General features: G+C 53.5%; 1 protein-coding gene across 1 annotated transcript in view; it reads right to left on the bottom strand.

Moving 5' to 3' along the window:
• Positions 1–3,323: 3,323 nt before the first annotated feature.
• LOC142585988 (protein Wnt-16-like) overlaps positions 3,324–17,552 on the bottom strand; it is a 277,621-nt gene continuing 263,392 nt past the window's right edge. The window contains exon 5 of the mRNA XM_075697163.1: positions 3,324–3,761. Coding sequence (XP_075553278.1) covers positions 3,386–3,761 — 376 coding nt within the window. The 3' untranslated portion in view covers positions 3,324–3,385. The remainder of the gene's footprint in view (positions 3,762–17,552) is intronic.

Below are 17,552 nucleotides of genomic sequence, written 5' to 3' on the forward strand. Positions count from 1 at the left end.
ACTAAATCACACTAATGCATTGCCTCTTATCCCACATAGTTTCAGTTTTCTAAACATACGATCTAACCTATCAAAAGCTGTTATAAAGTCTGCCAAAATACCCCTCTTTGTCTTCGAAACAGTGCAAAATGTATATTTTCTCAGATTATGTATACACAGCTAGCTACACGAAGTAAGGATAGTAGTTTTATTGGCTGTATAAATTTGCAAACAATTGCTTACCATCTATATTAACAAGTATGGCCTCAGCACGCAGAGACAAACATGGGCACATCATATTCGATGACCGCGGTTACTCGCTGTCAAAACGCTGGCGTAAGGAAGCGTGGCAGCAGCATCGAGCAAAGTGACCTTCGTGCTGTGTATCTCTTCAACGGAAAGTGAGGGGCGAGAACGCAGCACGCACAAAGGTATGAGCCGCCATTGCACACCTGAACTCAGTCCCCCCACGACGCAGATCACTTTCAAGAGGAAGCACGCGGCCGCGCAATGCTCGCAATGCACAGTTGCTGCTGAAGTGCAACGCCCCCCCCCTCAAATCCCTCCCCTCCCACCCGGCTCCATGCGTGCGACTGAAGACGGCGCGTTTCCTTTCCGCTTTCCTCCCTTGCACGCGCGAGACAGAGCCGCGATCGTCGGCTCCTATCGCGCGCTTTCAATCGCACCTATGGGGAACCAGCGCTGGAGTTTTCACGACACCTACAGCGCCGCCCTGGCGGTCAGAACGTGCACAACTCAGCCGCTCCCGCGGACGAAAATTGCTACTGGTAGTGGCCTTGCATGCGCTGATAGTCGAAGGAAAACAAAAGGACGCCGACGATACTGTTGCGTATACAAGTGCCGCAACTACGTCGGGATGAGGGAGGATGTATCCTTCTGCGTCTTTCCATCTAAACCCTACGAACAAGAACGGAGGCGGCGTTAGATCCAAGCAGTCAGGCGAGCGGAGTAAGTTCCAGTCTTGTCGCCCTGTCAAGCGGTGTCGGGCTGGTTTCTAAATCGAATTTCGCGTGTGTGCTTGGTTTATTCGATAGTGAATACGGTCAGCCGTGGCAGCCAGTACCAAATAGCAGAATGTGCAGTCGGCATTTCGTCGGAAACAAAATGAGCAATAACATGCACCATCCGGCATATGTATACCAACCATTTTTCCTTCGCAATACCACCACCAAGCCCCTTCCAATGCCACCGCACCAAGCGAACGATACGAAAAGTAAATATTATCCATTCATTGCCAAGAATTATGTGGGGGGGGGGGAAGTTGCCTTGTAGTACGAGTTGTGTGCGCATACTGCCGGCGCACGCGCGACTAATCCGCCTATGTGTTATTTAACATGCGCATGCGGATGAGGACTCGGCGATGAGATGCATCCGGTAAATTTATGTAATTAGGGCTAAATGTAGCCAGCGTTGTTACGGATCCAGCAGCGGAGCACTCAAACCCTTGCTTGCGCGAGTCAGCCGATGCGATAAAACTTTCTTCTCCATTGACTGCTGTGGCGAAGTAACATCAGAATTTTTTATGTCTAGCCAGAGAAATATGGAATGTGTTCAGGCCAACTAATACTTCCGAAACAATAGCGCAGCACGGCCGGAGCTATAGCTGCTAGATTTGCGAGGCAGGCTACCCCGCACGCATGGCAACGGCACACGCGCAACTATTAAAGAAACACACGTGCTCGCCGCGACACACTGTGAAAAACATATAAAGCTTAAAAAGCTGCTTTCGTCATTTCTTCACTTGATGGCGCTAGCTTCTTTACGAAAACTGTCCACTTGAAGCGGCGCGAAAGCGGAAACATACGAACTATCCGCGCACGTGTGTGTCGTCTGGTCGAGCGGCTGGAGCATGCCGCGTTTCGTCGCCAGGGCGGCGTGCAACGCACTCTTTTCGACGCGCCGCCTATCCAGCGCTGGTTCCCCCATGGCATGCGGCGCGCGGCGACGGCGTTGTCGCCATTGGACTCTGCACGAAACGTCGCGGGGACTGCGACGGCAGAAATGCGCCTGGAGTGTCCACATAATTGCTATCGCAATAAATGTACCTTTTCCAAATGCTTTAGGGAAAACTGGGAGAATACACTAATGGAACTATAGTTACTAGCTTATTTTCCCTTTTTTGACAAAAAAACATGTTATTCTCGCCATTTACAGGTCGGAATGGAAGCTAGGTGTTTCTATACAGAGGGCAACAACTATTGTTTCAATAACATGCTTGATAGAACGTTTTAGATACTGTTGCCGTCACACGATGCACTGAGTTTAATAGGACATAAATGCATTGACGACCTCTACTTTCCAAATGAGATAAATGTAAAAGCTGTACAGGCGTTGTTTTGTTGAAGCACTGGGATACAGCCGAGCGGTGTTTGATTTTGGAGTGAAAAAGTCAAAGCATCAGCTATTCTGTATGCTCTAGAGAATCATGAACAATTATTTACCCAACGTTGCTGCGTGACTTGATGAGACCGCATGCACCTTTCGCCACAGTTTATCACCACGGCGAATAAAAGATTCAGAGATTCTGATAGCAGTACAAAAGCGTAGCAGTTTGGGCGAGTTGGTATGTCATGACTTTTGTATGTATGTCATGACTCTGGTCACGAAATAAGTCGTCAGTTGGAAGTTAGCGCTCACCCTGTTTTTCGTTCCTTTTCATTACCGCTTCCACCTTCCTTTTTGCTTGTTGCAAGCTTCGCTTCAAGCCTAAAAAAGTCTCATAGTAGTATTTTTTAAGGCCTGAATGTAGACACGTAATGGATAATATTTCTTTTTTCGTTAACGCAGTGGTACAGTTCAGAAGGTAGCCACATTTACAAGATTGCCTGAGTTTCCTAATTTTGGGCATTAAATTATTAGTTACATGCGTTGCAAAACTCGTCAAAGGGCAACTCCGGTGATTCTTCGACGTCCACTTAATAAAATTTTGAATATATAGGTTCTCTTTTGTATTCTGATTATCTATGCCACACAATATGGCTCCAAGTCATTTAGTTTTCCCGAAAATGAGTTGTACAGATTGGTTGCGTTCCCGACTCGTGACTTCTTACTGGCCACCCTGTGTTTGTGACGTCAGAGACTACACCGCCTTTTTCGCTGGAATCACCGCCGTCTGGTTGGTAAAATGTGTAAAAGCTCCCAGTGTCGTCAGCTTCCCTTTAGCGCCGCGTGCACTGCGTGTTTAGCACGCGTTCTGAGTGTTCACATTACGGTAGTGTAGGATCTGACGTCATCGTCTCATCATGGCGTCACACGAAGCAGCTACCCGTTTCGGCCCATCATTTATTTGCTATTTAAAATTATTAGCGAATTTCCGAGCAGGTGCGACAGGCCTGCCAGTGCCGAGTGCCCTACGGCGGGGTCAGAAAAGGACGCGCCGCCAGGCTCAGCGGCACGCGTGCAGCTGCACCCGGGTCTCGCAGGTGTCGCAGGTCACGTGGCAGCACCAGTGGAAGCGGCAGCGGCAGCGCTGCAGCCGACGCAGGGTGCGCGTCTCGAAGCCGCGGCCGCAGCAGAGGCGGCCGCACGCGGCCGGCTCGGCGCAGGGCCGGCCCCGGCTGCCGGGCACGCCGGGCTCCGGCCGGCAGAAGTCCGGCGACGGCCGCACGTGCACCAGGTCCGAGGGGCGCGGCCGCGGGTCGCCCGGCCGCCGCAGCCGCACCGAGCGCCGGTAGCGGCCGCGCAGCAGCCGCCCCACCGACGCCAGCGGCGCCAGCGTGCGCCAGCACGACCGCAGGCCGCACGAGCCCGACACGCCGTGGCTGCGCGGGGGGGAGGGGGACACGCCGACAGTCTCACCCGCTGGGGTTTGTAAACTGCAACACGTGGCACGAGCTGATTCGGTTGACAAAACACACGAACCTTTGTCAGTTAGTCGATGATGCACTTCAATTGGTTGTGCATGTCCGCCTCTTCGAGTATCGCGGGCTGGAATTGTGCAATCTGCCACAGCGAATTGTTAAATAATTTTAAATGTCTTTTAAATAAAAGAAAGGAAACGCAAGCGAGGCAGATGACGATTATTGTTGTGTAGCACACACCCCAAAGGGTGTAAACTTTTTTTTAGAGTGTAAGGCGAAAGCCTTAGGTGTCTATGTTGGTGGTGCCCTTGGCCGAACTGCGCCGTGGCAGATAATGGTCGACGCCGCAAGGTGTAAAATCCCGTCAAGAAATTCTCGAATTGATGCCACATTTCTTTGTTTACAGGTTCCTGTAAAGAAAGTAAATTAGTGGCATTGAAAAAAAAAAAAACTTTGGTACATTTTGGTCTGGGTGGGCATCAAACGCAGCCCTCCGGTGTGCGAGACCGAGCGCGCTTCCCCGAAACCAGGGCTCTGCCTTGCTGAGGGTATGCCTCAGGCACGTACCCATCATCAGAGCCTGCAACAACCCTTAAACCCATAAGCAATATGACTGTCAGCCGTTACCTCGTCTGGTTTTTCCCTAATTGTACAGCACTTTTTGTGCAAAATTGGCAACTGGAAACAAGAGTCGCAAGGATTTGAGAAATTAAGCCAAGGCCATAGCCAAACAGGAAGGAAAAGCGAAAATTAACAAATTTTATTATTGTTTATGACAACATTTATGGATCAACATCTTATTTAAAAAGGAAGTAGAGAAAACACTGCCGGAAGTGGAGAACAATTCTGTGTATATTGAATGACGTTTCTACTGCAGTTGCCAGCCGAGCCGCCTGACGTAGCCACTTCTCCGCTGTGCTTATGTGGGTGTTTTTCTAACCCGCGGTGGGCGCAGTACGTCTAGAACCGCAGCATCCTGCCCTCTACGCGGTTGCACGGGACCGGCGGCCACGCATCGTTACGCAACTTCCCAAATAACAATACGAGTCGGTTTTGCCACTTAACTTGGTAGAGCAGTAAACGAAGGATCCTAAAGAACTGTGATTATTCCGCAAATATATATTTCTCTATATTTCTTCCAGAGCTAAAAAAAAAAAAAAGCCACTATAGTCGGATACAACTTAAGTCTGCAGTGAAACCCCGCGCACGCCCTCATAAGCGCCAGCCACTGTTCCTCCGCAAGGCTGCAAATAATTCGTACTTCAAAATTTTCCTGTTACCCAAATAGAGTGGTGATCACAAAAATAATATTATTAGCGCGTAATTTTATACATTTTCCCTCGCCTGTTATAGTGGAATGGCGAAAGCCTAATTCTTTATTGAAGTGAAATAAAATGCTTGCTTCGCTGCAACTATTTATTGTCTAATTTCACCAGTTGGCAGTGAAATTTCATGAGTAAAAGGGGCTCAGCAGTGAGATGACCTGTACCGCAGACTTTTGAAGGCTTAGTTAATTAGAGAGTTTTATGTGCCAAAGCCACGATCTGATAATGGGGCACGCCGTAGTGGAGGACTCCGAAAATTTGGACCACTTGAGTTTCTTTAACATGCACCTCAATCTAAGTAGACGGGTGTTTTCGCATTTCGTCTCCATCGAAATGCGGCCGCCGTGGCCGGGATCCGATCCCGCGACCTCGTGCGTAGCAGCCTAAAACCACAGCCACTAAGCAACCACGGCGGGTAGACTTTTGAAGAGTGAAATGCTCAGACTCCATACGCTTCATCCATGTATATTGCGCACCTCATTGCTCCCGTCAATGAAAAGACTCTTCAGGAAGAGCAGACACTCCGGAGGTATCAAGTATGACGCCATGTTGAAAAGGCCGCATGATAACGATTTTATTTCCTTCTGTTACTTCTGTGATAGGCTGGCGGAGTAACACAACCCCGTGCGGTCCGTGTGCCTTGGTTGCCAACTGCTTTTTTTAAAAGTTGTATGCTACTATAGAAATCTACTATAGGCAGAGGCCTTCGTCCTGCAGTGGACAATAAATAGGCTGATGATGATGATAGAAATTGTTATTTCGCACTTTCGTTTGTTTACTTGTTCTTGGCAGTGTTCTTCCTGAGCTTCTTTCCTGCGCGAGTCCATTCGATGTGGTTCCTTGTTTGCCAAGTGAAGAAGAGGTGTATCTCACACACGTACTACCTGTGAGATACGCCTTATTTCATTTCTATTTTGCGGGTTTACGCGTCTTATATAACCCACCCTTATATATAGCTTTCATTGATTACGAGAAAGCGTTTGATTCTGTCGAAACCTCAGCAGTCATGGAGGCATTACGGAATCAGGGTGTAGACGAGCCGTATGTAAAAATACTGAAAGATATCTATAGCGGCTCCACAGCCACCGTAGTCCTCCATAAAGCAAGCAACAAAATCCCAATAAAGAAAGGCGTCAGTCAGGGAGATACGATATCTCCAATGCTATTCACAGCGTGTTTACAGGAGGTATTCAGAGACCTGGATAGGGAAGAATTGGGGATAAAAGTTAATGGCGAATACCTTAGTAACTTGCGATTCGCTGATGATATTGCCTTGCTTAGTAACTCAGGGGACCAATTGCAATGCATGCTCACTGACCTGGAGAGGCAAAGCAGAAGAGTGGGTCTAAAAATTAATCTGCAGAAAACTAAAATAATGCGTAACAGTCTCGGAAGAGAACAGCAGTTTACGATAGGTAGCGAGGCACTGGAAGTGGTAAGGGAATACATCTACTTAGGGCAGGTAGTGACGGCGGATTCGGATAATGAGACGGAAATAATCAGAAGAATAAGAATGGGCTGGGGTGCGTTTGGCAGGCATTCTCAGATTATGAACAGCAGGTTGCCATTATCCCTTAAGAGACAAGTATATAATAGCTGTTTCTTACCAGTACTCACCTACGGGGCAGAAACCTGGAGACTTACGAAAAGGGTTCTGCTGAAATTGAGGACGACGCAACGAGCTATGGAAAGAGGAATGGTAGGTGTAACGTTAAGCGATAAGAAAAGAGCAGATTGGGTGAGGGAACAAACGCGAGTTAATGACATCTTAGTTGAAATCAAGAAAAAGAAATGGGCATGGGCAGGACACATAATGAGGAGGGAAGATAACCGATGGTCATTAAGGGTTACGGACTGGATCCCAAGGGAAGGGAAGCGTAGCAGGGGGCGGCAGAAAGTTAGGTGGGCGGATGAGATTAAGAACTTTGCAGGCACGGCATGGCCACAATTCGTACATGACCGGGGTTGTTGGAGAAGTATGGGAGAGGCCTTTGCCCTGCAGTGGGCGTAACCAGGCTGATGATGATGATGGCGAATGGCGAGCGTTATTTACATTTTTACTAGTAAAGGTACCCCGCACCCTTATTTACATATAAAGGTTACTTTGGGTTGCCCCCCCCCCCCTAACAAATATCCTGGGTACGTGCCTGGTGTGCCTAGTGCGTCATTGCCTAGTGCGCCCGATTGCACACGTCGCGTGGTCACAGAGAAGTGCTTAGTCAAGTGTTCGACGAGAACTCGTCTGGCGAGAAAACATATTGGTGCGCCCCCCCCCCCCAAAAAAAAAAATATAAAGAGAACGTGCACCCACCAAGAATAACCTCTACAACTGCTCAGAACGCAGGAGCGCAAATGAGCGAAGCCCAGCCGTGAAACGGCGAAAGAAACAGTGAAGCACGCGGCGGTACCCTACACTGAGGGAAAATGCGAAGCCCTTGCACGAATTTTCAAGGGCTACGGTATGCAAATCGCCCACGGGCCTTCCCGAAAACTTGGCCAACAGCTGGTTCGCGCAAAAGACCCTTTGAAACACACGGACTAGCCGGGAGTGATTTACAAGATACCATGCCAGGAGTGTGACGTGTCGTACATCGGCGAGAGCGGAAATTTTAAACGGCGCTTGAAACAACGCATGAATGAGTGGCCAAGGGCCACACAACCGCGAACGCCCAAACGGATCATCACGAACCGCACACATCATTGACTGGGACTCGGCAGCCATCATCGCAAAAGAAAAACACTCATCGGCCCGTTTGCTTTTCGAATCATTTTACATCCAATCAAGGAGACACTGGCGTCGGCGTCGAGAGCCGTCGCACCTCACGTCGTATCCGCCAATTTTCGGCCCTCGTGCCGGTTCTTTTATCTCTATCCGGACAGTTTCTTCACGATTGGGTGAAGCAAGTCGTCAGGACCATTTCGATACCAATCTTATACCAATACTCGCCCGGGGTGGCCCAGGAGAGTTTTAGGAAGCCCTTGACCACGCCGTGCGCCGACCTAGGCCTATCCGGTCTAGCTCGAGTGCGGCCGACCGCACGCCAGCGCGCAGACGAAGGGGCGACCACCCGGCCGCCCGCCGCCGCCTCGTCGCCCATCTCCCGGCTGCCCACTGCCATGGAGATCGCTGTCCAAGGACAAGAGGTGACCCCCGAAGAACTTTCGGATGCTTCCTGGCAGACGCCAGGCCTCCGCGCCCAAGAGCAACGCCGCGCCGCGTTGCGCCTCGCAGCCGCCGACGCAGCTAAATCGCCGCGATCGAAGCAGGCAAGTGCTTCGCCTCCTCAGCCCCGCCGTCATGCTCCACTTCCTCGCCTCCCGGCCGACACGATTCACGTCGTCGGCCGCCCCAAAACCCCCGTCGACCTCACCAAACTCCAGCCTTGGCATTTATACACCGCCTTGCTGCAAGCAGCGAGCCTGCAAGACCTCCCGCCCGCATCTCACGACACGGTGCGGATCCACCTGGTCAACAACACCTTTATGCTCAGCTTCGCGGAATCGGCTCGCGCTCAACCTACCTCCGCATCGACTCAATCACGGTGTCCGGCACCACTTTCACCATCCACCTCTACGCCCCACCGCCGGACGACGCCCTACGGGGCATACTCTACCACGCCTTCGACGACTTCACGGATGAAGCCATCATTGACGATCTGCAGGCAAGCAATCCTGCACTTTCTATTGTGGCTGCCCGCCGTATGGGCAAGACTCCCCGCATATTGGTCACCCTCACGGATCCCAAACTACCCCGGTGCATCTTCTACCATGGAGTCCACCTTCGACTCCTCCCTTTCCACAACAAGGTGGAGGCCTGTTTCAACTGCCGCTCGACTGGATACCGGACCGACGTGTGCCCCAAGCCACAGCAGGACAGGTGCCGTCGTTGCGGCGACACTCACCCCCCACCGCTCGAGGGCTCGCCCCCGACTTGCACCTCCCGCTGCATCGTTTGCAACGGGAATCACTCCACGCATAGCTCCAACTGAAAGCACCGCTATGTGCAGCGCCCTCAACCCCCGGAGCAAGCGGCACGCGGTCCTCCGCCCCCTCCACCCTCCAAGTGGACCACTGACTTCCCGCCCCTCGCCCGAGCGGCGCCCAAGCCAACCTCTAAGCCCACCCAGTCGACGTGGTCCCGCAGCCCCCCCCAGCGCTCCCTCGGCGTCCTCCTCGCCGCAGGTCGTCGCACTGCAGCAGGAAAACGCCTCCCTACGACAGCAGCTCACTGCACAAACCGCTCAACTTGCGCCACAGAAGACTCAAATTGAATCCTTCCAAGCCCAACTGCGAGCTCTTGAGGAGAAGCTCGAGGCAGCCATCACGCTCCCATCATGTCTGCCCTGCTCAATCGCCTCCTCCTCTGACATGGATGTTCAGACTTCCGAAGGAGGCACTAGCAAACGCCGCAGACCCAACACCCCCCTTGCATCTCTCCACTTTTCCGAAGAGGTCCAGGCAGTCACCAAGACGACCCTGGTGGACCTCGAAAAATGGCTGTATAGCCGTTTCAACTCGATATACCAGCTTCTCACGGCACAACAAGAAGCCCTCAATGCCATGCGCACGGACCTCACTGCCTATCCCCCCGCCACGTCCTTCCAATCTCTCCAAGAGACGGTCGATAGCGTTCAAGCTTCCATGCTCGCAACCATTCGAGCCAAGCCACCCCTCCACGTCCGCACCACCTCATCCTCTGCCGCCCGACCCTCGCAAGCACCAAGAAAAAAGTATTGCCTCGGCTGCAGCCGAGGCAATACTTTTTTCTTCCGCACTAATCATGGCTGACCGCTCTGTCGTCACCGTTTGGCAGTGGAACTGCCGTGGTTTTCGCACCAAGCGTCACCACCTCCTTCTACACCTTCAACAACTGGACCCCTCGGTCTCTCCTGACGTCATCGTACCGCAGGAGACTAACGTCACCATTTCCCTCTCGGGTTACGTCGCCCACGACCAAGTAGCTCATCACCCTCTGCCCCATCCCGTCACGGCCATCCTCACTCGGCGGACGCTCACGGTCAATCGAGCGGATCTGCCCTTCCCTACGGTCAACCATGTCTTTATCGAGGTCCTACCTCAGCGACGTGAAGACCCCTCTCTTTTTATTCTTAATGTTTGCACCCCCCGCCACGCGTCACCAAAGACTTGTCGCTCGTTACTCTGCTCCGTGCCGCTGCAGCGAGAGCAGCCAAATCCCCCCTCCTCGTTCTCGGTGACTTCGACGTCAGGCATCCGGACTGGGGTTACTCCAAGGCCGATGGCCCCGGTACGAGGCTGTGGCAGCTCGCACACGACCTCCACCTCTTCCTGCTCACCGACTCCACGCAACCCACGCGCATCGGCAATAGCGTGTGCTGCGACACCACTCCGGACCTAAGCTATTGCCGTTACGTGCACGACGCGCGCTGGTCCAATACACATCAGTCCATGGGCAGCGACCACTACGTCCTCGCCATCCAAGCCCGTACCTCCCCGTGCAAGCCGCGCCCACACACGACCCGCTATACGGATTGGGATGCGTTCTGAGCCCGCCGGCTGCACTCTGCCGCCTCCGACATCGAGGACCTTTCGATGTGGACCGACCAGCTACTGGCGGACCTCGACGGGGTCACCGCCTCGATCTCCACCACGGAGGACCATCCGGCAATTGACTCCCGCCTCGCACACCTGTTAGCCACTCGCACGGGCCTCACCAACCATTGGCATAAGCAACGTCACAACCGTCGCCTGCGCCGCCGCATCGCATACCTCGATCGCGAGATCGAGCATCACACAACTGTGCTCGCCCGCCAACAGTGGGAGCAGCTTTGCTCAGGGATCTCCGGTCAGTTGGGCTGCAAGCAATCCTGGCATCTCCTCCGCCACCTCCTCGACCCTGCTTCCGCCAAGTCAGTCGCTCGGCAACAATTACAACGCGTTGTCCGGGCCTACCCCGGCGATACACCGTCGTTGATAGCAGACCTGGCCGCCAAATACCTCCAACTGCCACCCCCTGGCACCTCTTCTCCCCCTCTCGCGTCCTACTCCGGGGCCCCAACCCCGAACTAGATGCCGATATCACGGAAGCTGAACTCTACGCAGCGCTACACAAGCTCCGCACCACCTCCGCCCCCGGTCCAGATCGTATTCCCAACAAACTTCTCCGAAATATTGATGCCCCTTCGGTCGTTGCCCTCACTTCGTTCCTGAATGAGTGCTGGCGCTCCGGCAACCTCCCCCAGTCGCGGAAACACGCTCGCGTGGCTTTCATCCCTAAGCCGGGCAAGAAACTCACAACCGAGAACCTCCGGCCCATCTCACTCACTTCGTGCGTCGGCAAGCTCATGGAGCACGTCGTCCTAGCTCGCTTGCAAACGTACACAGACGCTCACCACCTCCTTCGCCCCACCATGATTGGTTTCCGCCCCCACCTCTCCACACAAGACGTCCTCTTGCAATTCCACCACGACCTTCTCGATCCGCCCACCTTCTCGGACACTAAGGCTCTCCTTAGCCTCGACCTTCACAAGGCGTTCGACAACGTCTCCCATTTGACTATTCTTACCGAACTCGCCACCATCAACCCCGGCTCTCGCACCTACCACTAAATTCGCTCCTTCCTCACGGCCCGCACGGCCGAAATCATCGTGGGAGATCTCTCGTCTCCGACGTATGCGCTTGGATCTCGTGGTACCCCTCAGGGCGCCGTCTTGTCGCCTTTCCTTTTCAATCTCGCCCTTCGCTCACTTCCCGACAAGCTCGACCGTATCCCCGATCTTAAACGCACCCTGTACGCGGACGACGTAACTCTTTGGGTCACGTCTTGCTCCGACGGGCACATTGAGCAGACGTTGCAACGCGCAACTGACGTCGTCACAAGTCACGTGCACGCGGCCGGTCTCGCTTGCTCGGCGGCCAAATCGGCCCTCCTCCTCATGCGGCCACCCGACCGGTGTCGTCACAAGACGCCTCCTCCCACCATCACGATTCACGCCAATTCCACTCCCGTTCCCGTCATCTCGCATCTCCGGGTGCTCGGGCTGATAGTACAGTCAAACCGCCATAATGCTCACACCATCGACCAGCTCTCGCTTTCGGTTCAGCAAACCGCGCGCATGCTCGCTCGTGTCCGAGCGCGGCGCATGGGCATGCGCGAACACGATCTCCTCCGCCTGGACGCTTTCGTCGTTTCCCGTCTCACGTACGGCCTTCCTTATACTCGTCTTCTCAAATCGGAACGCGACAAGGTCGACGTCCTCATCCGCCATGCATACAAGACTGCTCTCGGCCTTCCCCCCAACGCGTTCACGGCGCGTCTCCTCCGCCTGGGAGTCCCCAACACACTCGACGAACTTATCGAAGCTCAGCACAATGCGTTGGCGGGCTAGTTGGTGCGAATCCATGAATACTTTGTTTAGCGCAAAACGACAGGCACAAGAAAGACGACCCCCCCCCCCCCCAGGACAAGGCGCTACTCTCAACTGACATCATTTTATTGCGTCACTCCTTTATAGACCGCTCGAACCAGAGGAACATGCCCAGTGAGCACCATGCGGTGGAGCCACCAACATCCGATCCCAAGAGCGCACTCTTGCGACAGAATCCAAAAAAAAAAAAACAAATTCAGCGCTGTACAAGGTTAAGGAAGGCACGCTAACGCACTGTGACCCCTATGACTGAATAAAAAATGCTTCCGATAACTCTAAGGCGGTGGTGTAACGGCTCTTTTTCAAAATCGTGGTATCACGAAACATGGGTTTGCACGTGCATGCTTTACAATGCTTTTCGCCCGAGGTCTCGTCTCACCTACCACCTTACGGCTCCTTCGCCCACTCCTACTGGAGGACGAACCGTGTCACATTGAACTGGTCTGGGTCCCCGCCCACTCGGGTCACCCTGGCAACGAGTCGGCTCACCAACACGCTCGAGGATTCGTCGACCGAGCGGTGGGCCCCTCCGCGTCGGACGCCCTGGTGCCGGAGCCCTTGGTCACCTACCACGACATTACCCAGCACTATCGCCTCGAACGGTACGCCTACACATACCCACATGGCAGTCTTCCCAAGCGGTCCGAGATCGCCTGGCGTCGCCTCCAGACCCGCACCTTTCCGTGCCCCGTAGTGTATTCGCACATCCACCCTGGTGTCATTGATCCACGCTGCTGCCTGTGCGGCGACGTTGCCTCCTCCTGCCTCCATCCAATCAACTAGACGCATGATAAACAGGACGCGGGGTAATCTCCCCGAAATATACATCCGCTCGCTGCGCCACCTCACCCTCAAATAGCCGCGCGCTCGTGCTTATGTCTTCATTGTGATCAAAGGTCATTGTGATCATTGTGATCATTGTGAACACATCTGTTCTTAATTTTTCTTTTATTCATGGTGAGTGCACGTTTTTTTTGGCACCACAGAAGCGCTTGTGCCACTGCTCGCGCGTTCATCGTCGTCTTCCTCCACAGCTGGCTCCGACGCCGCTCATCGTCAGTGGGTGGGTCCGCGTCCGGCGAGTGAAGCTGTCGGACGCATGTCACCTCGGCTCCGTCATTTTTCGACAGGAGCCACGGACCAATTCGTCGCACCCTGCCAATTTTGAATCCATCGGACGCAGCAAGTTGCCCGGCACACAGGGACATCACTTTCATACAGGTAGGCCAAATTTTTCGCCAACTTAGAGCGGACTTTCACTCGTGCTTGGCGGCGCCGCCGCTAAGCCTAACGGCTGCACCGGCACCCGCGTCGAAGAAGCCGCTCTTCGCACCAACATGGCGAACTCCCCACCTCAACGCGGCACCGACGCGGCCATGGCCTGGTCGACGATTCCTCAAGCCAAGGAACCCAATTCGGCAACATCGGACCAGCTCCGGAACGAAAATCTCCTGCGTCTCGTTGAGAGCCGCTCTCAGCGGCGGAACGCCAAAATGACGGCAGACGCCACAACGACAACCGGCAAGTCGACCCCGATGAAATAAGGCTTACGGAACCCCGACCACTACCTAAGAACACCAAAGGTGAAGGCAGGGCACACCGACAACAAAGTGTACTAGACGCGGAACAAAAGCATGAAGGAACAAAAATATATACTGATGCTGCGTTACAATACGATGAACATTCAGGAAAAATGTATGCTGCTACCGCTTTTTACAGAGAAAACGGGCAAGCACACGCCGTGAGCCACAGCGGCTATGCTTCCTGGACAGCCACCGATCTTGAACTACTGGCCTTCGAAGAAGCCATTCAACTCTGTGAGGTGGCAACGGAGACACGGTTCACATCTACACCGACAGTCAAGAGGCCGTCAAGCAACTGAACTCCCGATCCTACACGACCACCATAGCGCACCGCATAAAACAAGCCTGCCGCCACCTGCGGCACAATAGACATGCACGCATTTTCGTACACTGGACACCTGGTCACAACATGAGGGGAGCGGGGAACAGGGCGGCCCATGAAGCTGCAGGCGAGAAAATTAGAGAAGACCGCCATCGCAGCCGTGAAGTGAGCCCGTCCCTGCTGGACCATACATATAGCTCGCAGTAATCTGTCGTTGTACCAGATCAACAGATTGCCCGGTTGAAACACGAGAGGAAGGCTCTACTACGGGAGTCCATTCCTAGCATCCTTCCTCCCATTCCCACTCGCCTTCCTAGAACAGCCCAGGTTCTCATCCACAAAGCAAGAGCTAAGGCATCTATTACACCGGATGTCCTGAGCAAGTGGAGAAAAACAGAAGTGGAATGCCCCAGCTGCCCTGCGACCAACGTCGATCTTAAACATATGATCTGGTCCTGTCCTGCCACAGCCACCCTTAGGGACAAGCACACCCGACCTCTAAAGGTGGCATCGTACGAAGACTGGGTCGCACCTCAAGCAGATGCCACCAGAAGAATCAACGCTTTGCTCTCCTTTGCGAAGGAGGCAGGCATCCTTCCTTTCACCTAACCCCCCCCCCCCCAACCCTATCTTAGGCCACGGGCCATCCCTTCTAATAAACGTTTCAATCAATCAATCCTCACCTCAGCACGGTCCCGTCTCGCGTGTGGCCAAGGACCACCAACTTGAATCAACATGGAGACCCAAACCTCTCCCCTTGTTCCAACCCGACGATTTCGTCGTCATCATCAAGCCCCGAGCCGCTGTGGCCATCGGGAGTGCCTTCCAATATGGTGAGCTGGGCCTGGCCTTGCGTGCCTACCTCGGCGCGCAAATGGCGGCGGAACTCAGCTTTGTCTTTTCCCGCGAGCAAAATCTACTCATTGCGAGCACCAAGAACGCCTACGTGGCGGACCGCCTGCTTGGTGATTTCGTGATCAACTCGGCTCAGGGAGACGTGCCACTGCGGGGCCATCTCAAGCAAAATGGCGAAGAAATTTGCTACGGCGTCATCACTGTGGCAAATCAAGAAACAGCGGAAACTCTGAAAGACGGTATCCAGTGGAGGCATGGCACCATCTTAGAAATTCGTAAATTTTTAACCTCCAATAAGGCTCGCCTGACTTTTGCCGGAAAAGTGAGGCCCCAGACAGTGAACTACAACTCGGAGATTGTCCAAGTGCAGCCCTACCTACGCACTATCCCTGCCTGTGGTGTGTGTGGCACCGTGGGCCATAGAGCAGACTCATGCCCAAATCCAATGCAAGACAAGTGCGGCCTGTGTGGACTGCAAGCTCCTTTCGTGGAAGGGTTGCGGGCCCCTCATGAGTGGAATCCGAAATGTGCTGTTTGTGGTGGCGGCCATGCCACAAACTCCAGAGACTGTACCGCCAAGTACCGCCTCGACACCAAGATGGCCGCCCAAAAGGGCGGAAAACCTGGCGCGACGAGGAAGAAGCCACGTCAGCAGCATCGCGCTACCGGCGGTGACTCAGCTCCCCGCGGTGACGTCACCAACTCCAAGAAGCAAGCGCCCCAAGCGGTCATGACGCTAAGGGTGACCAAGCGCCACCACCGCCCCCACACGGCGGATCGGGGAACCAAGCTCACTACCAAGGCGAGACCGGTGCCTGGACATCATCATCATCATCATCATCATCATCATCATCATCATCATCATCATCATCATCCTGGTTACGCCCACTGCAGGGCAAAGGCCTATCCCATACTTCTCCAACAACCCCGGTCATGTACTAATTGTGGCCATGCCATGCCTGCAAACTTCTTAATCTCATCCGACCACCTAACTTTCTGCCGCCCCCTGCTACGCTTCCCTTCCCTTGGGATCCAGTCCGTAACCCTTAATGACCATCGGTTATCTTCCCTCCTCATTACATGTCCGGCCCATGCCCATTTCTTTTTCTTGATTTCAACTAAGATGTCATTAACTCGCGTTTGTTCCCTCACCCAATCTGCTGTTTTCTTATCCCTTAACGTTACACCTATGATTCTTCTTTCCATAGCTCGTTGCGTCGTCCTCAATTTGAGTAGAACCCTTATCGTAAGCCTCCAGGTTTCTGCCCCGTAGGTGAGTACTGGTAAGACACAGCTATTATATACTTTTCTCTTGAGGGATAATGGCAACCTGCTCTTCATGATCTGAGAATGCCTGCCAAACGCACCCCAGCCCATTCTTATTCTTCTCATTATTTCCGTCTCATGATCCGGATCTGCCGTCACTACCTGCCCTAAGTAGATGTATTCCTTTACGACTTCCAGTGCCTCGCTGCCTATTGTAAATTGCTGTTCTCTTCCGAGACTGTTAAGCATTACTTTAGTTTTCTGCAGATTAATTTTTAGACCCACTCTTCTGCTTTGCCTCTCCAGGTCAGTGAGCATGCATTGCAATTGGTCCCCTGAGTTACTAAGTAAGGCAATATCATCAGCGAATCGCAAGTTACTAAGGTATTCTCCATTAATTTTTATCCCCAATTCTTCCCAATTGCCAGTTCCGCAGTTGCAATTCCGCAATTCCGCAGTTGCCCAGTGCCTGGGCAACTGTGGTCAAACAGGGAAAACAGGTGAGCGGTTCGGGCAGGGTTGCCTCCTCCTCCCAATCACGTTCTCCTTCCCTTAGCTCGGCGACCGACGCCGAGCTTCACAACTTGGTAGCATCTCTCCGGGTCCAAAAGGAGATGCTACTTGCCAAAATTGAAGCCTTAGAAGCTAAAACCGCTGCTCCCCCCCAATCTGCACCCCTAGCAGAAGCCATGGAGAGCGACGCGGCGGCGCCGGTGACGTCGGACGCCTTTGTGGCCAATCTTGAAGCCCGTCTTAACGCCAAATTCGAGACCCTTATCGGGACGGCAATGGAACGCATCATTGCCAAGGTCATGGAGGCCCTTCATGATTGCCCAACATGTCGCGAATCTCCCCCGCACGTCTCGCCGGGCCGGTCCTCTTAAACATGTATCCGGCCGGCCCTCCAAATCGTCGCGTCGAGCAATTGATCTGGAAGATGATGAGGACAGCTGCCCCCTATCAGGAGCTGAATTTCAGCCCCTGGTTGCTGGCTC

Source organism: Dermacentor variabilis, chromosome 6 (genome assembly GCF_050947875.1).
Source record: "Dermacentor variabilis isolate Ectoservices chromosome 6, ASM5094787v1, whole genome shotgun sequence".
Classification (NCBI taxonomy): Eukaryota; Metazoa; Arthropoda; class Arachnida; order Ixodida; family Ixodidae; genus Dermacentor; species Dermacentor variabilis.